This window comes from Mus caroli, unplaced genomic scaffold (assembly GCF_978045245.1).
Source record: "Mus caroli unplaced genomic scaffold, Mus_caroli_1 scaffold_2, whole genome shotgun sequence".
NCBI classification, from domain to species: domain Eukaryota; kingdom Metazoa; phylum Chordata; class Mammalia; order Rodentia; family Muridae; genus Mus; species Mus caroli.
The window spans coordinates 77,065,273-77,091,576 of record NW_028227257.1 but is presented as its reverse complement, the minus strand read 5'-3'; the positions used below and the strand labels follow the sequence as shown (position 1 = coordinate 77,091,576).

The following is a 26,304-nucleotide window of genomic DNA, read 5'->3' as shown; positions in this document are numbered from 1 at the left end:
GCCCTTAGCTTGGCTGAAGGCCTTCCTCCATGTCATCTGATGAACAGGCAAAGCATCCTGTGCCCTGTCAGCTGAGCAGCACTCGGCACTCAGTGGGGCATCAAGGCTGTGCTTTCCTGGGAGGGAGTGACAGCTGCCCTTCTCTCTGGCCAGGTGTTCCCTGGAAGCTGCACATCTGGATAGAGTCGCTGCGGACCTCCTTCTCACAGTCACGGTACTCAGTGGTGCAGAGCCTCCTGAAGGATTTCAGCTCCATCAAGGAGGAGGAGTACAATGAGGAGCTGGTGACAGAAGGCTTGCAGCTCATGTTTGAAATCCTCAAAACCAGCAAAGTGAGTGGGGCCCCGCAGCCCTGACCTGGGTTCCACATCCTAGGGTGGCCGTGTAAATTTACATGCACAGCCATCCCACACACACGAACATACATCACCCCAACACCCAGAGTTGGACTGCATGGCTGCCAGAGGGCAGAGGCCAAGGCAGTCCAGGCTAGAGCCCAGCCAAAACAGCCATTTGGGAAATCACAGATGAAGTGACAGTCTGTTCTGGCCAACAAGCCTGATGTAGCTGCAGCTACAGCCAGCCACGCACATGAGCTGAAGGTCCTTCCTGCCTCTCCCTACAGAACGACTCCGTCCTCCAGCAGCTGGCCACCATCTTCACACACTGCTATGGCACCAGCCCCATCCCCAGCATCCCGGAGATCCGGAAGACCCTGCCAGCCAGGCTAGGTGTGTATCCATGCCCGCTAGGGCTTGTTCCCACACTCTTCTTTCTCCCCATCACTCTTGCCTGCCTTTCTGTTCCCAAGTGCCAAGGCCCTAGCTTCAGTATCCCTCATTTTGTATCCTCTGCTCCATTCCACCCCAGCCCTCTTATAGAGGGTGGACACCCTGACACTATCTTGTCTTCCTACCCACAGATCCTCACTTTCTGAACAACAAGGAGATGTCTGATGTAACCTTCCTAGTGGAAGGAAAGCTGTTTTATGCACACAAAGTCCTTTTGGTGACAGCATCTAACAGGTAGGCCCCCTGGGTATCAGCCCTGGCCCCAGGAACACCTCTAGTTCTTTTAGCATTGAGGTGTGCTGTGAGTCTTTCTGAGGAGATGGAAGCAAGCATGTGTCCACCCCAGACAGGACACTAATGAATGATTCCACCTAGGTCTAGCTTAGGAAACCGGTGAGTTTGGGGGTCAGGTTACTTATAGGAACATGATGTCCCAGAGGCAATCCCAGCATGGGTGCATGAAGCCTGCATCTCTGAAGTTCCTGACGGACTTGCCTATCTGCCCAGTCTTTTCTTCCCAGCAGTCATTGCTGCTTATATAGCTTTATAGGGAGAGATGATGTGAATTTTTCTAAGTTTCAGGAACTTCCTCTGAACTGTATTATTTACTTCTAGACCTTGTTTCATCTACCTTAGAAGAAAGAGCTATATAAGGTGACCATAGTGCTAGAGAAAAGGGACCAAGAGGACCTTATAACTTCTGTCCCTGGAGTACAAAGTGTGTCAGACTGGGTGCAGCAGGAGCAGAGTCCAGCGTGCAAGGAGAAGTTCTCAAGGCCTCCTTCTGCTGAGTTACTGCAGCTGACTATTAGAACACAGAAGTATTGTAGAATAAAGAGCTAGCGTTCCCACCATAGGCTCCTGGTCATCGTGCAAGGGGAGAGTGGGGGAACAGAACAGAGCTGGGCCCAGCAGCCCAGGATGATGTAAAATGACACCTGCCAAACATTAGTTTGAGAACAGGACAGTCATTTTTAGTGTTCCATCTCCCAGAAGCAGCTCAAATGGCAGTGCCATTGGCACAGCAATGGATCTCAGGCCATGTTCAAACCTCACCTTGTCTCCTTGTTCCAGGTTCAAGACCTTAATGACCAACAAATCAGAAGATGGGGACAGCAGCAAAACCATTGAGATCAGCGACATCAAATACCACATCTTTCAGGTGTGTGGGCCTCAGAGTTGCTCGCTCCTTGAAAGTCCCTCTGTACAGCCTTTCCTGGGCCTTATGCCAGGGTCACTCTGTCCCTGAGGGCCTGTGTGATCTACCAAGTCAGTGACCACAAGGGAGCCACCCAGTCCTCCCCTCATGCAGACTGATCCTCTGTGAGGCTGTGCCTTCAGAGCTACCTCAGGAATCCAGGCAGCCTGGACACAGATAGAAAGGATGAACACTGCTACCCACAGGTGTGCGGGCGGGACTCATTCTGTAGTGAGCTGCTGAAAGTTTACTGGAAAGGCAATGGCTGGGCCATTAGGCAACCATGGTGTAGGCTGCCCCTCTTCTCAGCAGTCCAGGGCTTTGCACAAGGTTCAGGCTGAGCAAAAGACACTCTGTGGCAGCAGATGAGGAGGGTTGGAGTCTCAGCTGAGAGAGATTTTCCAGAAAGTCCCAGGTGTCTTTGTGTTAGGGGGTTGGTGCTTGGCCTGTAGATCTGACCCCCTTTAGGGCTATGACCGCACAGAGGCCCAGCAGCAGCAGGTAGTGCTAGGCCCTGTCTGGCCCTGTATAGTAAAGATCCCATGGGAGACCACAGAATCCCCAGCCCCACCACTCAGGAGTACAGAGAGCCACCATGGAACACTCCTGGTCCGCTGTGCCACCACACTAAAGGCCAGGTGTGGTGACAAGCACTTTCAGAGGCTAAGGCTGAAGGCTCATGTGCGTGAAGCCAGAGAGGACGAGAGCGTGAGACCTTCAGGAAGTCCAAAGCATGCCTGCCCCCTTGGCCTCCTCTTTAGTCACATTAGCTACTCTGGGACAGAGGAATTAAGAGGATGGGGCCACCCTCAGTGAGACAGGGCTGTGACTCTTACGGGTATAGAACAGGAGAAGGCACTTCCTGGGAAAGTGGCCGCCAGGCTGGGGTAGCAACAGCCAGGTAACAAGACTGCAGACTACAGACTGCGCACAGAAGCCCGAGTGAAAAGACTTAGCCTCTGCACCCAGGAAGCTCCCAGGGGGCGAGGGGGCGGAGGGTCGCTGGTCACTGACACTTCACTTCTAGCATTTTTAAGTTATGTGTTGTGGGGTGCAGGGGGAGGCATGCCAGTGTGTACAGATTTGCTCCTTCTAGTGTGAGTCCTGGGCTTTACCCTCGGGTCACTGGGCATGAGAGCAGCTCACCAGACATTTCTTAGACACGCTAAATTCAGGCTTCCACCTGCTCCTCACTTAAGCCTCACAGCGGTCCGAGGTCCGCCCCGCTCTTGACAGGTGTGGGGTCAGAGGTTGAGTAGCTTGTTCAAGGTAACACCGATGGGAAGCGACACGTAAGGCAAGGAAGGACTTGGATTTGACTGATAGCTTGGCGACGAGATGGAAAAGTCATGGGACATGGAGGGAGAACAGGTGGGATCGGGAACACGGTAACTAAGGGACAAGACAGGGAGGGCAGACCCGGGCTCTGGCCTTCTCTCCCTCCACACTGGGGAGACATGTTTGCTCAAGAAGCCCAAAGTCCAGGTGACTGCAGCTGTGTTTAGATGTAGGATGGTCCTGGAGAGCAGCAGGGATTGGTGGAAAGGTAGAGAGAGGTGTGGGCTCAGCCTTGGGGCAGAAGAAGGTCACCTGTGCCAGGCCAGGCTGGCAGCTCCTGTGGAGGGTAAATGGGGACAATAGCCTACTGGGGCAGCACACACAGGCCTTGTAAATGCTACCCTCAGCTCCCACCCAGGGTTAGCCACTTAGCCAGATCAGGACATCGACCTGCCTTATTCCGTGGATCCCCTGGGCCCATCTAACTTTATTCACTCCAGCATTTCCACAGTATTTTAATGTATGTACTCCAACACATCCATAGTATAAGAAATTGAGATGTTTCTTCTTTTAGTTCTGGAGACTACGTTTAGGGTCTCCTGCTTGCTGGAGAAGCACTCTACTGCCCAGCTACATCCTGGGAGAGCTGACCCACCACTGTCCCAAACTGAGTGAGGGTATCCCAGGGCTAAGACTTTGTCCTGGTGGCTAAGGAGACACCGAGTACTCACAGGGACAGACTACTGAGCCACTGTGTGATGGCTGTGCAGGCTCCGGCTGGGCCGCAGAAGCCTTGGGAGTCTGGCTTCTTGATGGGAGTCTGCCAGTACCCGGCTGAGCTGCCGTCCTGCTGTCAGGTTTTCTCCTAGACCCTCTGGTGCCTCTGCAGCCTGAGGGCCGGTCCTAACAGAGACTGGCTGTGCCTGCTGGAGCCTTGTTTACTCTTGCGCCTGCCAGCACCTTGCTGGGGCTGCTGCTTCAGCCAACCAGAGAGAATTGTTTTCCTTCTTCTAGCTGGGAACCTCACCAGGTTCCAGTGTAATGGCAATATTAGTGATGTGAACCTCAAACTCCAGAGAGCTGCCCATTCCTGGGCTCTCCCATGGAATCACTTCCTGAGCGCTCGAGGCACAGATCTCAGCCAGGCAGCAGAGCAAGCGCTTCCTCTCCTGAGGAGGTCTGCCAAGGTCTCAGAATCTGGCCTGCTTAGACGGCTGTCCCTCTACTCACCCCTCAGGTCCATATAGACTTATTTGCTTCCGAGACAGGGTCTCACTATGTAGACCAGACTAGCCTTGAACTTGCTACCCTCCTTCTTCAGTGTTGGATTACAGATCTGTACCAACGTGCCTGGCCATTCATAGAATTTATTTTATACTTTTGTTTTGCTCTGAGGGTGTCCCTGGCTGCCCTGGTGATGTTTGGTCCAAGCTGGGCCTCAAACTTGGGCAATCCTCCCATCTAACTTTCCTGAATGCTGGGATTGTAGGCATGTACCAGCACACTGGGTTCATACATACACTTTGGACAAAAGCAGTGAGCACGTGGTGGGAGTGGGGAGGTAGAGCGGGTAGCAGCCCTGCTTTGGAATAACAAACCAGAGTGACTTGAGGCAAGACATCTTCCCTCCTGGGCTACAGAGCTCTCACAGGGAAAGGCTCCTTGTCGTGGCAAGGGGTCAGAGGGTCACGGAGCTGGCAGTATAGCTGTGCGGCACCACACGGGTGGTGTTTACGCAGTCCGTTCCCACTGCAGATGCTGATGCAGTACCTGTACTATGGAGGAACAGAGTCCATGGAGATCCCCACTGCTGACATCCTGCAGGTAAGAGCAGGCCATGTAGCCCAGTGTCCTCCAGACCGTCATCTCTCAGCCCCGATCTCAGATCCATGTGGAGGGGCCTGTCATCCACATGGGGCATGATACTTGTGTCATGTGTAAGGGCACTTCTGCAGACAGAACCCAGCGTTCTTGGCATGCCTGTGGGGTTCAGCCCAGGAGCAACAGACAGTGGCTGAGTCTGCTCGCCAGTGGTACATGGCCCAGAGGCTCACTCTATCTTACAGCCCAAGGTCTCTTTGGAGGTCAGAAATCTCAGCCCACACCCATGCCTATCCTGTATCTCTCAAATCCCAGCTACTACCAAGATGATCTAGAACAGAACCATTTCAGGGGAACCATCTCTTCTCAGACTAATTTGGCAGGAGGGCTGGGTCCTGGGACTTAAAGAGGAAGCTTTCATTTCTAAGAGGCCTGCTTTACCCCCTGACTAGCTGCTGTCAGCTGCCAACCTGTTCCAGCTCGATGCCCTGCAGAGACACTGTGAGATCCTGTGCTCCCAGACCCTTAGCGTGGAAAGTGCTGTCAACACCTACAAATATGCCAAGGTAAGTGCTGGGGACAGTCAGCCACTTCCCACCACTCTCTGTAGGGCCCCGTCACAGCACTGACAACAGGCGGGAGATGAAGTGCATGTGTCCAGACCACATGAGGGCAGAGGAGTGGCCACCGGAACTTAAAGCTTCACCTGGAGCTGTGGCTCCTGCTGCCAGCAGGGGCCCTGACATTGGTTTAGAGCCACCTTACATCTCAGCAAGCTGCCTCTGAAGCCCACTTTCCTCACATCCCACTCAGCTATCCTCAGTTCTGCTTTGGGAATAGCATCCTCATGGTCTCTCCACATCCTGTCTTCCCCATGTGTGAACCTCATGTTTCTTTCAAAAGTATGAAACCATGCTATCCTGCAAACTAAGTCGCCAGCCCATAGCACGCTTGACAAGACTCACAGCATCCCACTCTCCTGGGACAACCCTTCCCCCCTTTCTGTAAAGCACTTCCCAGGACCAACCAGTCCCATGTCTTCATCAGATCATGTCCCCAGGCCTCAGGCATTCCCAGCTTTTACTGTCCATCTGTAGTCACCTGGCTCGTCTCATTAATTTCTCAGGTTTTATCCTCCTGCATGTTAGCTCCAAGAGAGTCTGAGAGGGACTTCCATACCCTGCTCAGAGGCAGACTGGAAGTGAATGCTTGATACTTTCTGCATTAGCATGGCTTTGGAGCATCGCCCACGATGCTCGTGAGCCTTGTGCTGGGCCGTGTGTAGTCACTGCCCTTAGGAAAAGAGCTGTTCAATAAAGCGATCATGTAACATAGGGGAGGGGAAGGAAAGGGGCCAGGGTCTCGTTAGTGTTCTTCTTGGTGACACAACTGAGACTTGAACCTGGTACTCCCAGGAGGTACTCACACAGGGGAGGTGGCTTCAAGCGGCAGACTGGGACAGCTCCCCAGGTTTAAGCTGAGCCCTATTGTGAATGGGTGAGTAGGTTAGGGCAGGTTTGGGGATGGAGAAGGCTATAGGAAGGCCACGGGCCTCACTTCTCTCTCTACCTGCAGATCCATAATGCCCCGGAGCTGGCCCTCTTCTGTGAAGGCTTCTTCCTCAAGCACATGAAGGCCCTGCTGGAGCAGGATGCCTTCCGGCAGCTCATCTATGGCCGAAGCAGCAAAGTCCAGGGCCTGGACCCACTGCAGGATCTGCAGAGCACCCTAGCAGAGCGAGTGCATTCTGTCTACGTCACCTCCCGGGTGTGAGGCAGGGTGGAGGGGGACTGTTATCTGAGGGCGTGCAAAGGTCTGTTAAGGCCAGAAACCACCAGTGACACCCCCAGTGGAGGGAGGCTTGTAGGCTTTAGGGGTACTCCCTGCTCTTCTCCTAGATAACCAACCATCTGTGGTGTTGACTGACCCTTGGGTGAACAGAGTCCACTTCACTGTTGCTCAACCAGTAACTGGCAAGGGGGTGTAACATAGTTGCACCTTGAGGGCCACCCTGTGCCCTCTCCCCTCCAGTGGCTCAGCAGCAAGCTCACCTCAGCTCCAACTCTCGCCATCCTGGCTGGGCTGTTAGGGGCATGGGCATTCTTATGAATGTAGAAAATGGATCCTGAGCCCCAGGCCACTGGCTGCAGTAGCTGGTATGCTTTGTTTTCCTAAACAGAGAGGAAAGGCTTTCCAAATCCTGTCCTCCAAGCTGTGCCTTTGAAAGGGCTGGTGGGGTGGCCCCTGTCTGTGAAGACTGGACCTCTAATGGCCCTCCCCACAAGACTACTAAGTTAGGAGTCTGAGCTCAGAGCTTCCGAGCTGAGGGTATGATGGGCTACAGTACAGGAACTCAAGGACTTCCGCTCTTGCTGCTACAGCTGGCAGCCAAAGTGAAGAGGTTGGTTCTAGGTCTGGCCTAGCTCTAATGTGTCTGCAGGCTGAGGCAGCAGAGTGCCTTCCACTCAGGACAGGAGTGCAAGAGCACACTTGTCACCTGGGATCTGTGACTCTGGGGCATGAAGGACAAGGCCTCGGTGGAAGAGAAGCTGTCCCCTACCATCCTGTCCTCAGTCTTGGCTCCCCATCATCTGGCCTGTTTGTGGACAGATGCTGGGACAGCATCAAGAACAGCTACCTTAGGAACTATTTATTCATCAGAAGCCTCCAGGGCTTGCAATCCTGGAAAGATATTTTCAACTTGCTGCTTGTGCGGGATGTACAAAGGAATGAATGGTATTTTATTGCTGTAATATTGTATGATACTGTAACTATACCTTAATGTTGTTACTTACTGTAAATGTGCTATGGTTTTATCAACAATAAACACTCATTAACATCGACATTGGCGTCTGCTCCTGGTAAAAGAAGATTGCCTAGGAGTTCAGAGTTGCAGAGGAGCCCCGCTGGACCCAGAGCTGAGTCTGTCCCACTGGGCAGGAAAACCCCGCAGCAGAGCTACCATATACCTTGCCACTCGCCTGTCTGGTATCACTCTGACTGCCCTCAGATTGGCCAATGTCTTCACCTGGGAAATGAGGCGCATGAAGATTTGATGTGCCAATGGGCTAGACAGAACAGGACTCACAGTGGGGAGGCCCGCCTATGGCTTTCCATAAGGCTGAGATGAGGAGGCTGCTGAGGTTTACAGGAGTGCCAGCTCTACACTGCGTGCTCTGCCGAGAAGCACCAGGGAGATGCAGGAGCAGGCACTGAAGGGCAGCCTGGGCTACGAATCTGGTAAATATACCACCCTCCTACCCCTAGTTCTTGTTAAGATCAGTGGGAGTGGCTACCATTTAAGTAGCATCCTGGAAAAGAATGTAGACTCCAGAAACCAGAGAGGCCTGTTTCCTAGCTCTTTTTGGGTAGAGGGGCAGGCAGATGGCTTGAACTTTACTCTGTGGCTCTGGACTCAGCAGTGAGGACATCCTGTGCATATGCTCTTCCACCGAGGCCCTGTGCTTCGTGCCCCACAGTGCCCTCTGGGGGCCACAGGAAGGAGATGCAGTCCTCAGGTCCACCCTGTGAAGCAGCAGAGTGTCTGCCCTTTAAGGGTTTGTATCTGACCACTCCACCTCCAGCAGAGCTGTTCCTAGCTGAAAAGGCAAGTCAGTTTACAACTGGCTCCAACCTGTTCCTCTGCAGGTGTTAGGATTAGATGAGGAGTTAGCCCCCTAGGCTCATATTAAACAGGTACTTAAATATTTAATCATTTTTAAAAATGCGCTGGAGATAGGAGAGACGGGTAAGAGCACACGGGTGTGGAACCATATAAGGGTACTTATGTGAAAAACTCCGGTGTAAGCACATGCGGCCCTGTGGCCCCAGCCAGGACTGTGAGGGCCAGAGACAGGGTCACTGGGGCTTACTGGCTGCCAGCCTGGCTTCAGTTCAGTAAGAGACCCTCTCTCAAGGGAATAAAGTGGAGAATGACAGGAGCAGGAGACCTGGTGCCCTCTGTCGCGCGCACACGCGCGCGCACACACACACACACACACACACTTGGGGTGGGGGGTGGGGTAAGCTAACTCTCCCTAGGACCTAACACTTATAGCAACAGGGGTGTTAGATCAGTTAGCCCAGGGCAGCAACTCAAGATCATGAGAGCCACTTCTAAGCTGTCAGGCTGTTGCTACTAGCAGCTAGACAAGAAAGAACAAAGTTGACTTTTTTTTTATTATTTTATTAGTATTTTCTTTATTTACATTTCAAATGCTATCCCAAAAGTTCCCTATACCCTCCCCACTGCCCCGCTCCCCTACCCACCCACTCCCACGTCTTGGCCCTGGTGTTTCCCCTGTACTGGGACATATAGTTTGCAAGACCTAGGGGCCTCTCTTCCCAATGATGGCCTTGGCCATCTTCTGCTACATACGCAGCTAGAGACACAAGCTCTGGAAGACCAACGTGTGGATACTTCATTCCTCCTTAGAATAGGGAACAAAATACCCATGAAAGGAGTTACAGAGACAAAGTTTGGAGCTAAGACAAAAGGATGGACTATCTAGAGACTACCCATCTGGGGGTCCACCCCATAATCAGCCACCAAACCCAGACACTATTGCATATGCCAGCAAGGTTTTGCTCAAAGTTGACTTCTTATAGGAGTCCTTGGGTCACAAAGGCTGGATGTATTAGCAATGAACCCAGGGACAGCAGACAAGGCAGTTATATACCAGGGCTAAGGTCTGAGACCCCTGTACCAACTTGGAAGCCACCAGGGTTAATCTAGGGCCACCAAGGCAAACACTAGGCACTCAAGGCTTCTGGCCTTCCCTGGTTCCAGCCTCTCCTGATGCTGTGCTCTCTACACTAAACGGGGTTCCTTTCTTCATAAGAGTCCCCTGTGTAGACAAAGGATTGGCAAACCAGAAAGTTCCCAAAGATTGTGCCCCCTTCTCCTAGCCTCGGTGCACACACGCAGTTGCTTGGTCACTCCAGCATCCTCTGGGATTGTCAAGACCAGATGAGCAGTGAGAACAGGCTGACACTAGCCCCTTATAGCTTAGGGGTGAGGAGACCATGAAGGAACCCTCTCTGTTCCCCATCCTGGTAGCCTATGCAGAGCTGGCCCATCGGACTTCACTTTGAATGTGACTTCTCCTGAGACAGAAGAGCTTTACAGATGTCATTCTGTGGGGGCCAGATGGTGAGGTCTGAAGGAGGCATGCCCTTTCAGGTTTGAAGGAGAGACAACACACTGAGACCTGTTCAGGACATGGTTTGAAAAGGACCTTGACTGCACACAGTGGCCATCCTGGTCAGGTTGAGAAGCCCAAAGGCAGTTATTACTTTATGAGCACCTCCAGCTGCAAAGCACAGGCTGTGTAACCCACGTGAGTCTGGCCAGCTCCGGCTTATTCTAGAATATGGCCAGACCCGCATCATTCCATCCTCCTGGAGCCACTATCACTGAGCAGCACCACAGACTGGGTCCACTGTTGTAAGTCAGGCACTGGTCTAAGCAGCACCTGTTCTTTTTCACCCTCTGTTCCTCATGGCTGGGGGATGTGGGTGCCTTCACTACTACTTGTGGTCCCCCAAGGTAAAGCCACGTTACTTTGTTATAACAGGTTTTATAAGCACTGCAGGCAAATGGTCCTTCCAAGACATCATTTATTCAAAATATTCTCTCTCCCCTCCTTTCTGTAGTTAAGAGTCTTTCTCGATAGTCTCTCCCAAATGAAGAGGCAACCAAAAGACACCTGAGGCTCAGATGTTGCAGCCTACCTAAGCCTTTCCTGGGACGCTGAGGACAGCAGACCTGCCGCAGGCAGATATAGAACGGAGGAGCAGGAGAGGTCCTGCTGACCCAGCCTCAGTGTCGGGACAAGTCTGCAGTGAGGCAGCGTGCGCCTCCAGAAAGCCATGTGCTGGAGCATAGGGAGGCCAGGAGCCAGCGCAGCAGCCACAGTGGGAGCAAGCCAGTGAGATTGACCTGGGTGGAACGACAGCCCTGACAATGCCAGAGCTTTGCCCACACCAACCTCTAAGCAGCCTGTCCAAGAATGACTTTGTCTTCAGTCACCGCGAGCATACAAATGGAACGATGGTGCCTGCCTTTGCTGAAGGCCCTTGTCATTGTCACTGTCCACACTGCTGCCTGGCCTGGCCCAGCAGAGCACAGCTCAGAAGTCTGGCATCTCCTCACCTCACTATTTCTTTCGCTTCAGTTTCATATCCTTTCTGTTGTTATCTCTCTTCTTCAACTTCTTGCTCTGTTTGGGTTCTTGTTTTGTTTCCAGTTCCCTTTTCTTGTCACTGGAGGCAAAAAAAAAACATACCAAGGATAGAAACAGAAAGCATTAAACATCACAGGTCTGAAACACTGCAAGCTGCTATTTGAAAACCCACCCTCACCTGACAGACACCCAGACATGTTCTCTGTGGCCCTTTAGAGACAGCTTCATGCAGGCCTGGGACCATATCACACAGGCCCACCCTGACCACCTGTGGAGTAGCCCAGGCTCTCTTTCAGAATACTGAATGGTCTCCTGTCCCAATACCTCAAGCAGCTACCTAAATGCCAGACAGAGATCATGCCCACTGCATGGAGCCCCTAGATATCACCCCAGAGGCAGTTGGCCCCAGAGGCAGTTTTTAGCACAAACATGGGATCTTCAAGGAAAGCCAGAGTTCTTCCTAATTCACTGCTATGAACTGAATTTTCCTAAACCAGTGGCCAAACTCCCAGTAGTCGTGACTCGGGAGTCCCTGGTAAGCCTCATGCCAGGGCAGCACGGGGATTGAGCAGGCAGCCTGCCTGTTAGAAGCTCTTGGAGATAAGAGTCTCTTAACAGCCTTTTCCCTGGAAACAGACCCCCTGTGGAGACCACTAACATCGTTACATCAAGTACCTCATGGAGGAACCACTGAGACAGATGGGCAGGGGCTGGACAGACGGCTCAGCGACTGAGGGAGCAAATGCCGTTCTCTTTCCTCCCCGAGCCAGGGTCTTTGGGGTCTTTCTACATAGCTCTCACTGACCTAGAGCTCACAGGTGGCCTCAAACTCAGAGACCTGCCTGTCTCTGCCTTCTGCGAGTCAGGACTACAGATGCTGCTCCATGGACCCAATGCCCTCTTCTGGCCTCCTCAGATACCAGGTATACACATGGTACACACATGCACACATACATGCAGGCAAAACACTCATAAAAAATCTTAAAACAAAACAAAACAAAAGGCAAGCCTCAGGAAAGGGCAGGCTTACCTCACGCACTTCACTTCATCTGAGCCCCTGGGATGACTCACGAGGCTCCCAGCAGCAGTGGCTATGGGAGCTGAGCTCAGGCTCACTCTGCAGAGCTCAGAGACAGGATTCTCACAGTAGGCTTATCCTCGGGCCTTGTGATAGTCAAAACCACTGGCATAGCTAGAGCCTGGGGGAGCCTAATGCATTTGTCACACTGTTCAAACCAGAGGACACACTGACAGCAGGCCAGAAGGCCCCTGGAAGGTGTGGCTGCCATCAGCACTAGAACCCTCCAAGTCCTGGAGTGACGTAAGGAGATGGAGGGGCAATACCTGACTTTGAGATTCATTACAGGCAATGTTCCTGAACACTCCACGTTATAAACTCTTTAGGAGCTGCATTGGTAATTATGACGGTGCCAACAAATCAGCCTTCCCACAAGCCCGAAGCGGCCATGCTAGCCTCATATGTACAGGCTCTGGGCACAGGGTGTCTCCTGCTAGTCCTGAAGGAGCGCTGGCATTTGCTACATGAAAACGCACCACTTTGCAGATGAGACACTGGAGAAACGGTGTTCAGTGACCTCAGGATGCCGAGGTGGCCGAGGAAGTGAAAACCATTTCAATACTGATCCTTTCCTTGCCTGTTCCATTCTCTGTCTCTTCCTTACATTGTCTCATTGTGGTAAGTGGGTACCACAAGACCAGAGGCAGACACCGGAAGCCGGCTGGGGTCCAGTATGCCAGAGATGAATGAGACTGGCCAAAGTAAAACTGGGTCTTTCTCAAGACTTAGCTGGATGGTGAAAGACTTGCCTAGCATATATAAAGCCCTGTACTTGATCACCATCAAGGAAAAAAGAAAAAAGAAAAGAAAAAAGGAAACAAACAAACAAACAAACACACCAAACCCACAACCAAAAACTTAAATGCAAACCCATACTATTATTTATTTCAAACAAATGGTTTTCAGTTTCTATGCGAAGTAGCTACAAAAAAGACCTGCATAAAGAAAGGTCCCATCTTTTAAGGCATAAAAGAGCCCTAAGACCAAGGATTTTGAGAACTGCTGGCCTTGAAGGAAGGACAAGGTGACTCACATGACAGACTCTGCAGTGGACATACCTGGCCCAACTCTGGCCCTGTCATCCCTGGCGCTGAGTACAGGAAGGAAGAGATCCAAGCCTAGGACACTGTCTGCTTTAGGTGTGCTACCGAGGTGGCCCCAGAGAACTCAAGAGAGAACCATGACCCCTCCCTCAGCATTCGCTCCTGCCTCCTGCTTCCCAGGAACAGCCACACAGCCCAGCTGTGTGGGACACCAGGCCCTCCTTACCTTTTCAAACTAACAATGGAGGCATTCTGCCCTGCTTTGCTCAAAACTTCATTCCACTCTTCATCATCCCCACGAATTACATATCTGTAAGAAGAGGGGAATGTCAAAGCCTGTTAGAAGAGAGACTGCTCAAAAGAAAATAAGAAAGTGATAAGATGCCCACCCCAGGAGACACCAGAGCTGCACTAGCATGTAAGCTGCAGAGGGGGTGACAGGCATACAGCCAGGTGTAGTCCCACTGGACAGAAGAGTCACACCAAGAGTGGAGGAAAGGGGGTCACCAGGGACCAATGGCAAGGCAGTGTGCCACAGCTACCTTTACCACCCCCTGTCATCACTGTCCTCACTGGGACAGCCCCTGTCCTACCAGCCTCCGACAACCAACTCTGAAACCTCTCACTTCTTTCAGATAAAGCAGTCTTGGCACATCAAAGAAAAACCAGCTTGATACCCTGAAATGGCCTTATGGTATTGCTCAAACTGATCAACCAATGGCCTGGCTGCGGACAAGTTCTGTGGCTCCTAGCCTAGAGTAGTTACGGGCAAAAGGCCTGAAGCAGCACGACTGTCAGATCTGTCACCCTGGGGTGGCTAGAAAGGAAACATCACAAGTAACACTCAACAGGGACAAAAGGAAAACGACAAGCATGAGGAAGGGACTACTCCAGGTGGGAGGTGTCCTGCTCAGCATCCCCTTCCTGGAGGGGCCAGGCAGTAACACAAACCCAAAGTGACAAGAACTCTGCGATCCTGGGAATGAGACAGATTGCAGATCTCAGCTGTGGTACTTCTGAAACAGTTATGAGCCTGTGGGGTGTGTGGTAGGACACCTTTAGCAAAGTCTGCAGGCCGTGGAGACTGGAAAAAACTGATTCCCTGAGATGGGAGGGGCTTACTGGGAGAGGTCCATGTCCTTCAGCTTCCCGACTTCCTTCTTGTGTTTCTCCTGGAATTCCTTTGCTGCTTCATCCTGTGGTCCACAGCCAGAGAGAGCAGCGGTCAGGGAGGAGGAGAAGCGGGGGCAGGGAGGAAACACTTCCTCCTGAGGTACACTCCCCACACTAAGAGCAGCTAATACAGTTTTACACTATGCCCACCTATAAAATACACATTTGGAAAAGCATCAAAGGGGTAACCAACATTTGCATCAACAGCCTCGAGGTTCCCACACTCACACACTCAGGGAGAACCACACTGGCTTTGGACCTACAGAGTGCCACTTAGTTAAGTTAGTGCAGAGGACCCAATCCTTCAGTTGTTCTGTATCCCAGGCTGACCTGCAATTCTCTAAACAGCAGCTGGTGAACAACTCTCCTACCTCTCAGCCTGAGGATACAGAAATGCAAGCCATGTATCAGCACCTCCAGCCTGCAGGACAGCTCCGAAGCAGAGGAGGAGGGTGGTCTACATCTACAGGCTAACAGTGGCCAAGGGGAACACTGGGACCTCTACAGCAGGGACATACCAGGTCATCACTCAGGGTCTTCATAGTGGGCTCCATGACCACATCCTTCACTGCCACCATCTGCTCCTCAATAGCCTTTTCCTGCACATCATTGAACAGCTACAAGGACAACACAACAGGAGGAAAGAAAAGATGCAGGAGCAGCAGGGGTCTGTCACTCACTCTTCAGTGTCTTAAAGAAAAGTACTCAAAGCGATGCTTCAGACATTAGAACATAGCTGATCACAGCACAAGCATAGACACAGGCAGAGTATATACAAATCCCAGCAGTGGGGCCTCTAAGAAGAAATCCAGTTCACAGACACTGGCGGACACTCCACCCACCCACTCCCACCGTGTGTGTGTGTGTGTGTGTGTGTGTGTGTGTGTGTGTGTGTGTGTGTGTGTAGATCTGTGCAAATACATCTAAGTTTTAGTACTTATTATAAACAAAGAGTGGATGTGTTATGTTACTGGAAAGACCAAAATCCTGCCCATGGACCAAGGTTACCTTCACAACTTTGCGGATGATGCGGTTGAAAAGCCCCATCAACTGGCCTGAGGGTAGCTCGATCTCCTTCTCCAGCTGATCCACAGACTTGTGCTGTAGGCCAATTCCCAAGAGAAGAGCCTGAAGGAAGGAGAATCAGCTGGACTGGTTTCCAAGATAACCTTGCACATTACAATAGCCTAGAATGGAGCTGCCTCATTTGATGAAGCAGAAACCAGAGAGCAGCAGTGGGGTTTGGCATCTTCTCTTCCTTCCTGCAACTAAGGCAGGAACACTTCTTCCTTCCTAAAATGCACTTTAGCTCACATTGTCCCAAAAAACATCGACTTCACAAAAAAACCACATACATCCGGAGTGCAGGATAGCCTGGCCTTCTGGTAGGGCGGCAAGGTGGCAGGGAGAGTGTGGGTTCAAAGTGTAGCAGTCTGCTTGCTAACAATACAGCCACATTGCTCACCTCGGCCTGCAGTGTGAGGAGGGGCCACCATCAGCTCTGCCAGGGCTAAAGGCACAAAGCTCCTTCCAAGCACTCATCTAAGGGCCCAGCACCAACAGCTCCACTGTCCTCCCTTGTCCCCCGTGGAGTCCCAGGTGACCTACCGACTGGGCAGCCGACAGGGCCAGGTCTCCTAGCTGGTTCAGGAAGTACAAGCGGGCAATGGCTGGGATCAGATCCATGATGAGGTGGTAATCGACCATGTTCCGAGAGTACATCTCTAGACGCTTGAGGTCATAGGGAAGGAAAAGTGCCTCCAGATGCTCCCGGCCTAGGGCTGTGCATGCAACAAGAGCCCACCAGTCAGGGCAGTCTGCAGCCCTCGCAGGATAGGACGCAGCACACAAGGCCATCCAGGAAGGGGCTGGACGGCTCAGCAGTTACGTGCACTCGCTGCTCTTGCAGAAAACCCAGAACCCACATGTGGTAATTCACAACCAACAATAACTCAACTTCCAGAGACTCTGACGCCCTCTGACCGCCACAGGCACCAGGTACAAATGCACACATGCAGGCAAAATAAGGCACACTAAGTCTCTAAGTAAATGTGGTAAGATGCCTTGCTACCAATAACATAATCCTAGGCTGGTAGTTCAGACAACCACCAATATGCTGGGTCCAAGAAAGATCCTCTCGCCCTAACGTTCTAAGGACACACCTCCACTCTCCCCATTTGTCACTCTTTCTCCAGGGTCACCTGACATGCTCTGCCCAGGTCAAAGAACCCAGATTTTCCCATCAAAATACAACCCACAAGACATAATATACACATAAGAATGTGTGCATAGCCACAGATATACACATAAAAATATATATAAATGTAACTGTTAATAGAACAAAATGACTGCTTATGACCTCTTATGCAATTTTTAAAATTTTCATCCAACTAAACAATGATTTCTATGCTTTCTAGATTTATAAAGCTATATAGCTTTATAGTTATATAGCTCTTCTATATACCAGTCAGAAGGCTGAGACATATTCTTGGTGCTATTTCATAAATACGCAAACACAGAGCCCCAGAGACTGAGCTAGTTCCCCTCAGAACCCAGGTTTCAATCAGGTTCCACAGCTAACCACTGTGTGAACCTGTCTTACAACTGAAATCCAGGCACAGCCTGGGCAGGAGAGAGGCTTGGGGAACAGCAGGCAGCATGGAGACTGTGGACTAGAGCAGCCCTCAGCTCCTGGGTGACAGCTCACCTGGCTGGGCTGACTTGGCTACATTCCTGTTCTGAATGATGTTCAGAGACAGGGCAGGAGAGAAGGTGCTGAACTGATATGACAGCAAGGCCAGGAACCGTCTTCGGAAATCTGCAGGGCACAGAAAGGCAGTTAGCAATCTGCAGGTGCCCTGGTCTATCACCTCACTGTCCCCTCTCCACTCGTCTGGCATTTACCTTTCCAAAATGCTGCCAGCCAAACTCCCTGCTCAGCCTCATCCTCATCGGCCAGTGTCTTCAGCATAATGCATGAGTGTTCCCCAGTCAGGTCGTTCTAGGGGACACACATTATTGCTTGGTACCAGTGTCATGGTGCTCCCACCCTGCCCCCATGGGCTTGCATGGTAGGCAGTCTCCTAAGAGGCCATGGGATTGGAGCAGGTCCAGCAGGACTTTAGGTCAGGCCTGACTTCTGCTCCGCACCCACTCCTTTCACTGAAGTCAAGGCCATGAAGGCAGGCTTCAATCCCTCACCCTGTCAGTGAACTTTGTTCCTTATAAAGCAGAAACTTCCCAGCAAACTCAGCCGCCCAGCTGGCAGCCGGTATGTTTATACATGCTTTGTGTAAGAGACAGTCTTGCTATGTAGCCCATGCTGGCCTCAGACTCTGGATGCTTCAAGCTTCACTAGGGGTTGACATGGTGCAAGGTTACAGAGTTTTGGACCCTTTACTACATAAGTTCTCAGGCCTGCATGGCAGCATCTAACGGCAACAACAGGTCAGAGCAAGCAGGTCAAGGGACAAGGACAAAGGTCAAAGGGACAAGGTCAAAGGATGCCTATGGCCTGTCTGTGGCTCGCAAATTTACGTCCTCCCTGCAAGCAACTGCTGAGCGCATCTGTCTATCTAGGCAAGTATGCCGACAGGCACGAGCCCATCTATCTAGACAAGTATGCCGACAGGCACGGGCCCATCTCCGCTCCCTGCCAGCCGCACGGAAGTCTCCATGTCACATGCCAGACTTCAAATGGGCATTCACCACCAAAATTGAATACCAGATTTGCATTCTCCAAGACACATGTGCTTGCCCGCTTCAGCACTGTGGGCCTTGAAAACAGAAGTGACTGGACATCTTCACTCTCTTACTGCTGCACTCACACTCCCCATGACCCTCCTGGAGTGAGGGATGAGTTGGTAGCAAACCTCTAAGTCCTGGGTTTCAGTGTCCTGACCCCACAAGGCCTGCACCCCTGCAGTCAGCCCTCTCTACCTACATTCCCTGTAAATAGTGTCTACAGTGAACGAAGGTCAAGAATCTTCTACCCAACATGTCCTCCCTCATGCACATGCCACAGCTACCCTGCTCTCCACTCCCTTCCCCTCTGGGAAATAATGTCTACTCATGCCTATATCCCCACCTCCCATTATCACCAATTGTAACAAGCCCTACTCCACTCTGAGCACCAGTCCTGGCAAATCCAGTAGCCACCTGTCCTCGTGCTCTACGTGATGTCAGCAGCGTCTAAGTCCATACAACCTGGAGATGCCAAGTGCCGCAGAGCAGGAGTGAGCGTCAGTAGCAGCTACGCTGAGTACCCAGGGCGACCATCACTGGACTACTCGGGTCCTGTTTGAAACCCACCAAGAAACATCTCCTATGTTTTGTTATGTGGTGAACTAGACAACTTGAAAGTTCCATTTAAGAATGAAAATGTTAAGAGCACTGTTTGCTCTTCCAGAGGTCCTGAGTTCAAATCCCAGCAATCACATGGTGGCTATCTGTAACAGGAGCTGATGTCCAGGCATAAATGCAGGCAGAACACTGTATACATAATAAATAAATATATCTTTAAAAATATTTTTAAAAAATGAGAATGCTGTGGCATTCTCTCCAAGCTCCATCTGTCTCTATCCCTGACCACTTTCTTCAGTTCTGGCCCCTTCCAGTCATCTGGTTTAGGTTTAAGCTGCAGGCTAGGCCACTATGCTACAACAAGCATTTGCCACCATGAGGAGCACCAGTGTTCCTCACTGCTTGCTGCTTTTACCTGTTAGAAAACAAGCTTCAGGCTTCCCCATGCACTGGCTGTTTCCCACAGACACAAACTGCATTCCAGGAACTCACCGCTGTTTCTCACCCTCCCAATCATCTGCTGCCCACCTCTCTCCTTCAGAACCCATTAATACTCAGTTCTGTTATACACACTTAGGGAACTCCAGCCTGCAGGACTGAATCTACAATCTGACAAATCAGTCCGTGTGTACCCCTGCCACGTGAAAATGGAGCACAAAGCCACAGATGCACCAGACCTTCCAAGGGTCAGGAAGGAATCACTCTGTACCAACCCGCCTCTGAACAAGCAACACCTTAACAAATATAGAAACACCTGCCCAGGGCACATCAAGGAGGAGCCAAGGCAACTGGAGGAGGAGGTGCCAACTGCAAACACAAACCCAACCCCTCCTCTACCCCAAGCCTCACTTACTGGGGTCTGTCTCAAATAGACAGGAACAAATCCAGCTCGTTTCCAGAACCTACAAAAGGGGGGTGGAGGGGGGTGTCACCATTTATGACTCGTGGAAGTTGAGAAATAAAGGCAGAAGGGACAGGAGGAGGGACAGGAGGAGGGACAGATGGAGGAGGCAGCAGACAACGACACAGACCCCAGCTGCAAAGGAAGATACCACCCACAGAACTGTCGTCTTCCACTGAAGGGGGCTGGCTCCAGAGGACAGGCAGGCACTTACTTGAGAAGTCTGGGGGTCAGCCCATAGGAAACCCCCAGGTAATCCAGGCGCTCTGCAGGCCTCTCATTCAACTTGAGGAGCAAGGGAGGCAGATCCTTCCGGGGAGTAATAACTTCTTCCAACAAGCTGACAGCCTAAGAAGACATTACTCCCTTAGCAAAGCAAGAGGCTAGCGGTGTTCTCAAGCCATCCAGTATACTACACAACAACAGACTTCTTCTGTGTCCCTATGGCTCCCAAATAGGACTCAAGAGTCCCGAGATCTCTATCCCACAGGTATAGGCCGAAGCATATGTGCAATCACCGAGTTCTGAAGACCAAAAGCAGGGAAAGGCCACGGTTTAGCAGTGCCTACTACACTTTAGAAGGGACAGGGGCAGGGCTCTGAAAATGCAGCATGCAGTTGTGGTTCTGTCACCTGACACCCGTGACCTTGGAGAGTCACCCTCCCGAGTCTGGTGTAAGTCAAGGCCCACAAGCACGGGCGTTACACAAACCACCAAGCACGTGAGTGTGAAAGCTAGTCACTAGTGCAGGCAGCCTCAAGCAAGGCAAAGTGGGCTAATGCTGACAGAGGCTGGTGGGGAGACGTTCTCCAGCTTGCAATGCAGCACACTTGCAGACTAGGAAGCACGTTTACTCCCGGGGTGTCTGCTGCAGCAGCAGATGACACTGGTGAGTAGGCTGAGACTCGACAGTGTTAAGCTGAGGAAAGTGGCTAGCTGCCCAAATGCAGAAGAGCCCAGAGAACCATCCTCTCAGACCCAGGACTCTGGCTTTGCCAGAACATTGTTACCTCACTGCTCACGGTGCGGATTTCTTGTGGTGTCTCCAAGACTTTTTCCTCCAGACAAGGGAACTTGCCTTCATAATACATCTGCAGCAGCTGCAGTGCTCGGCTGCCATATCCCATCTATGAGCACACACAAGAATACAGCAGAGGGAAGACTCTCAGTCTGTTTAAGCTACTTGTGCCTTGCTTCTAAAGCATTTATTCCTGGTCAAACTGCATTTGGAAAAAAGCTACCAATAAAACCCACTGTAGTCAAAGCTGGCTCTGGGCCAAACACGGCGGGGTTCTTAGGTTAGCCTAACCCTCCAACCACAACCCACAAACACGGCGGGGTTCTTAGGTTAGCCTAACCCTCCAACCACAGCCCACTTGCAACCTGGACCTAACGGTAGCTGGTGTGCCACTGCCAGAAAGGGACGCTCTACAGCTCACTCCTCAGTGTGCCTTTCAAAGCGACAGAAGGCAGTTATAGAAAAACAACCTGGTTCAACAAGTCCTACGTTCTAACACAGGTAGGGAAAGGAAGGAGTCTACACCAACAACCTTGTCCCCGGCCCACCCTCAAGCTCTAGCTATATTCTCCTGAGCAGAGTACACCTAAAATGTCACCGGTGTATCCATCTTTTTATTCCAACAGTTAGGCACACTGCCCAAAGGGCTGCCAGGAGCCCACTAAAGAGCAGCACACAAGGTTTAAAAGAAGAGAGGCCATGTTACCCCTTGATAATCTGGGTGAACAGCAATTCGAACAACCCGTCCACCAGAAAGGCCTCCAAAGTCTGGATCTTGAAACTGTGGGAGACACAAACCAGTGACTTAGCAACACAAACAACCTGACACTCAGACACGCAGGGGCAGCCGCTCCCTCACCTGTTCCGACACTGTCCATGGAATCAGGTCCCCAGAAGCCTTCTTGCCTCGAGAAAGGCTATTCAAAATGGACTGACGAGAAATCTCTCCCTCAAGGCACACCTAGGGAAACCAAGGCAGGGAAGGCATGCTCTAGCTCCGGATCCCAAGCATCATCTGAGACAGACCCCAAACCAAGTTTTCTAAGCACTGTTTCTTATCCTGGGTTCCAGCTCCACACTGACCACACGACCTCATTAGGATGTGGCAGGTTACTATGAACTTACTGACATCCTCCAGCCCCAAGACCAAAAGACCGAGAACAAGAGGTCAAGTGGAATGTATCACTTAGACGCACATCAGTTAAGACACAGGATACACACAGCTCTGTATGGGGCAGAACAAATTCCAAGACAGAAAAGTGGCGAGACAGATACTGTGTAAACGTGAAATAGAGCACTGTGCAGTACATCGTGGACACTGACACACTGCAAGTGTGACATCTATAATCCCAAGTTTAGGGAAAGGAAAAAATGACATAGACACACACACACCCCAGGTGATAAACATCTTTCTCCATGTAGCCTTTAAGTTTACACTACTCATGTGTACAAGAAAGAGAAATAAGCCAGTGCTGCCTATATCCAGCTTTCTTTCCAGTGCATACCATCACCTGCCTCAATGGACCTACCCACCTAGATCCATGTCAGGACCCAACAGCTTCCCTGGCCACACTGATGCCCAATAGTTCCCCAAACCAGTGCCACGCCATGTTTCTCTCTGCTCTGTACCTGGACAACTGCAAGCACTTCGGGCAGGGCATTCTGGGTGGGGGGCACAGGTGGCAGGAGGCAGAAGAGGTGGTGTGCAGGAGCGTCTGAGAGCATCTGCAGGTCGTTGGGAGAGTTCTGTGGGGCACACACATGGTCAGTGGGATGCACGCCTACAGTCCTTCACTCACAGGCCTGACTGGGAATTGATGGTGACTGCAGTTCTGCCCTTCCCAAAGCCAAGTGCGACTTGGACACCTAGCAAAGTGCTTATTGTCCCTGTGACAAGGTGACTCTTCACGATGGCTGCAGAGAGACTGTGCCTCCAATACCTACTGCCTTGTCTTCTCAGGCTCAACACTGGCTGAGTTACATGGAGCAGTAGTTGCTTGACAGTATTGACTTCCCACCTGAGAAGTGAGCTTGCTCCAGAGAAGAGGCTGACGGCTATTTCAGGAGAGCATGCCACCGTTTTAACCCCACGCTTCAGCCTCCCATCACGGGCGCTGGTGAACACGTTACCATACCCACACCCCCAGGAAGCAGCCGCGCAGCCTGCCCGATTCTCTTGGGTTTCAGTACTCGAGGCTCAGGTTCCCTGCTCCTTAGTTCAGCAGGACAAGCTGCCCTTAGAGACAGGCAACACTGCCCCACCCCTCCAGCTCTCACCCCTGAGCTCCCACACAGTCCAAGCACACAAGCTGACAGGGAACCTCTCCAGTAAGGTCACTGGACCTGCCAGCTTCAACACTCAAGTCCCAGTGGAATGGCCACCTGGATCCCTGAGTAGCAGGAGGGGTGGGAAGCCCTGGGGACTGCTCCCTGCGGAAGGGCATGTCAGAGCAGGTTACTTACCTTGTAATGAGAAGCCACATAGAGAGCCATGAGCCGCTGGAGGAAAACTTCAGAGGCCTTGTGGTAGCAAAAGAGGGTATCTCTGTTAACATAGTAGCTGGCCTGGAGTTAAGCCACGAAAATACACCACAGGGAACTCAAAAGAAGATACACCAGAAAAAATACAGATTTCCCCCAGCTTGGGAATAGAATTCCAGTGTTCTAAGCAGAAACTACCATGGAGAAACCTGAGAAACAAAACTGAAAATGTTCCTCAAACCAACCAACCAACAACAAAAGAACCTTTTTTTAAAGGCAAGATCTTGCCAGGTAGTGGTGGTGAATGCCTTTTATCCCAACACTTGGAGGCAGAACCAATCATATCTCTGTGAGTTCGAGGTCAGCCTGGTCTACAGAGTGAGTTCCAGGACTGCCAGGGCTACATAGAGAAACCCTGTCTCAAAAAGGCAGGGATTTCATTGCTGACTGTTTTACTTGAGCTGGACCTAAATGGTGGGTCCATGGTGTCCTCCTGCCTCAGTTTCCCAAATCCGGGAGAGGACTCCAGGTATATGCCACTGTACCCAGCTCAAACCAAACCCATTCTCTAACTGCTTCAGCCCCGCAGGGCTGGTGAGACAGAGGATACAGCTCACAGGCCTCAGGCAAGGGGCAGCCGGAAATGATGCGGGTGATGTTGAGGCAATCCAGGCACAGCAGGTCATTCAGCCACTTCTCTACTGCATCCCCAGGGGCGTATCGGATTGACTCTTGGAGGGAAACCTCATGCAATGTCCGAGCTGTCAGCCACAACACACACGATTAGAAACAATTACTCAACACACAGCATCTAACAATAGAAATACTGCACTTTATCTGTGACATGATGTCCAAATATCTGTGGCTCAAGAATGTCAAGTTGGTGATTTAACATGTTTTGGGTTGAATATTTACCAAGTCAACATACCCTACCCATGTTTTAGAGTAAGGACCAAAAAGGCCCCAGGGATCCAAAGACCCAAGCCATGTTTCCACTGGCCTCTCAGGATTGCTGTCGCCTCCTAGCACTCTCAGACAGCATCAAGCTTCAGTACTGCATGAGGTCCTGGGACAGGACGGTACCTGAGGCCAGTCTGGCTGTCGTTGTGGTCTTGTTCTCAGCAGTGGTGCTGACCTGGCTCTGGGCACTCTGCTGACGGAGTTGCTGAATGAGCTTGAGGGACAGTGACCGGCCAGTGCCCTCGTAGCTAGGAGAAAGACAAAGGCAGATGAAACCAAGACGGCCTCTCTAATCTGAACTTCCAGCATGCATAGCACACAAATGTCCCATGGAAGAGCCCTAGGAGATGAACCAAGATACAACTTGGCTAGGAAGCATACAGGCTCAGATTCAAGCACTGGTGTGAATTTAGTAGCTTTGGATAGAAAACTTGATCTCTTTAAGCCTCATCCCCAAAGGATTGTGCTACACACTTCAGAGAACTATGATCTGAAAATAAGGCCTGAAAGATGATGTCAACGAAGCATTTAGCCAGTGAGGCTGGAGCAATGCTACACAGTCTAATGGTCGGTGCTAACAGAAGTTATATGAAGACATGGACAGAGACTTTTTCCCATGTGGGAAATCAAAATCAAACAAACCCACCACTCAAGTGATTCTTTTGTCAGGTTTATCTGCTTTTATTTTATGGATATAAGTATTTTGCTTACATGTAAACACATGTGTACCACTGCATACTTGGTGCCAACTGAAGCTAGAAAAGGGCATATATCCTCTGAAAATGGAATTACAAATAGTTTTGAGCAACCATGTGGATGTTGGAAATGAGTCCTCTGTAAAAGAGGCCAGGGTACTTTCCAATGTCCCAAGTGATTCTTTTTATTATTTTCACCTAAGAGGTGAGATAGGGATAGGCAGATGATTCAATGAGTAAAGTGCTTGCCACAAAAACATAAGGATTGAGTTTGGAAGTCCAGAATTCACATGAAGACAGGCTTGGCATCTTCATGTAGTATATGTCCAGAATCCCATGTTCCTACAAGATAGGAGGCAAAGGAAGGAGAATCCTTGGAAGCTTAAAGGGCAGCTAGCCTGGTGTACAGCAAACAAGAGACGATCTCAAACAAGGCAGAAGGCTAGACTAATACCTGAGGTGGTACTCTGACCTAATCCACAGCTGCTCATGCCGCACATACACACACGCACCCACAGATAAAAAACAAATAAAAAATAGGGCTGTAGAGTCAGCTCAGAGATTAAGAATGCTTGTTCGTCTTGTAGAGGGTCTGGGTTCAGTTCAGTACCCACATGTAGCTCACAGCCATCTATAACTCCAATTCCAGGGTGTCTGACACCATCTTCTGACCTCTGAAGGCACTAGGCGTGTGCATGATGCACAGACATATATGCAGGCAAAATACATGTAAGATAAAATAAATCTAAAAAATTCAAGTTAGTTAATTAATTAATTAAATGAAAAGGTGATTGATGTAAGGCAAGAGTGACAGCATAGACCTGAGCCTCTGATCTGGGGCCAGTGCAATGGCTCAGTGGGGAAAGTACTTGCTATCAAGCCTAGTGTCCTAGGATTAAACCCTGGGACCCACATGGTAGAAAACACTGACTCCTAAAAGCTGACCTCTGACCTCTAGACAGAACCATCAAGTAAACAAGCACACCAGGAGGCACCTGTATACGTGCAAGCACAAAATAGAATTTTAAAACGTAAACCAGATGCCAGGGCATGGTGGCGCATGCCTTTAATCCCAGCACTTGGGAGGCAAAGGCAGGTGGATTTCTGAGTTCAAGGCCAACCTGGTCTACAGACAGAGTGAGTTCCAGGACAGCCAAGGCTACACAGTGAAACCCTGTCTCAGGGAGAGAAAAAAAAAAAAAAAACTTAAACCATTATAATCTGCTCATTGAGCCAGCTTTCCATCTTTGAGCATCTCCTCCTTGTTGGTAGTCACAGGCACAAATGGTCCCAGGGCACACACTGCTGGGGGTTCAACTACATCACTTCATAGTGCTCATCAACTGCATTCCACGGCTAAGCATTTAGTCAGATACTACT

At 50.9% G+C, this 26,304-nt stretch overlaps 2 protein-coding genes across 3 annotated transcripts in view; one reads left to right on the top strand and one right to left on the bottom strand.

Annotated features, from left to right (window-relative positions):
• Nucleotides 1-7,931, top strand: part of Abtb2 (ankyrin repeat and BTB domain containing 2) — a 151,641-nt gene extending 143,710 nt beyond the window's left edge. The window contains exons 11-17 of the mRNA XM_021179050.3: nt 154-332; nt 626-731; nt 923-1,025; nt 1,866-1,953; nt 5,023-5,091; nt 5,541-5,654; nt 6,664-7,931. Of these exons, the coding sequence (XP_021034709.1) occupies nt 154-332; nt 626-731; nt 923-1,025; nt 1,866-1,953; nt 5,023-5,091; nt 5,541-5,654; nt 6,664-6,861 (857 nt within the window). The 3' untranslated portion in view covers nt 6,862-7,931. The remainder of the gene's footprint in view (nt 1-153; nt 333-625; nt 732-922; nt 1,026-1,865; nt 1,954-5,022; nt 5,092-5,540; nt 5,655-6,663) is intronic.
• A 2,535-nt stretch (nt 7,932-10,466) lies between these two features.
• The window catches only part of Nat10 (N-acetyltransferase 10), a 40,337-nt gene continuing 24,499 nt past the window's right edge, over nt 10,467-26,304 (bottom strand). For both annotated transcript variants that reach the window (XM_021156192.3, XM_029474186.2), the window contains exons 13-29: nt 24,353-24,477; nt 23,880-24,030; nt 23,252-23,348; nt 22,418-22,534; nt 21,648-21,749; nt 21,495-21,569; nt 20,781-20,897; nt 19,985-20,118; nt 19,723-19,771; nt 17,472-17,568; nt 17,275-17,385; nt 16,176-16,348; nt 15,576-15,695; nt 15,086-15,184; nt 14,517-14,590; nt 13,621-13,704; nt 10,467-11,352 (exon numbers count right to left, since the gene is read on the bottom strand). In XM_021156192.3, coding sequence (XP_021011851.1) covers nt 11,247-11,352; nt 13,621-13,704; nt 14,517-14,590; nt 15,086-15,184; nt 15,576-15,695; nt 16,176-16,348; nt 17,275-17,385; nt 17,472-17,568; nt 19,723-19,771; nt 19,985-20,118; nt 20,781-20,897; nt 21,495-21,569; nt 21,648-21,749; nt 22,418-22,534; nt 23,252-23,348; nt 23,880-24,030; nt 24,353-24,477 — 1,831 coding nt within the window. In that variant the 3' untranslated portion in view covers nt 10,467-11,246. The remainder of the gene's footprint in view (nt 11,353-13,620; nt 13,705-14,516; nt 14,591-15,085; nt 15,185-15,575; nt 15,696-16,175; nt 16,349-17,274; nt 17,386-17,471; nt 17,569-19,722; nt 19,772-19,984; nt 20,119-20,780; nt 20,898-21,494; nt 21,570-21,647; nt 21,750-22,417; nt 22,535-23,251; nt 23,349-23,879; nt 24,031-24,352; nt 24,478-26,304) is intronic.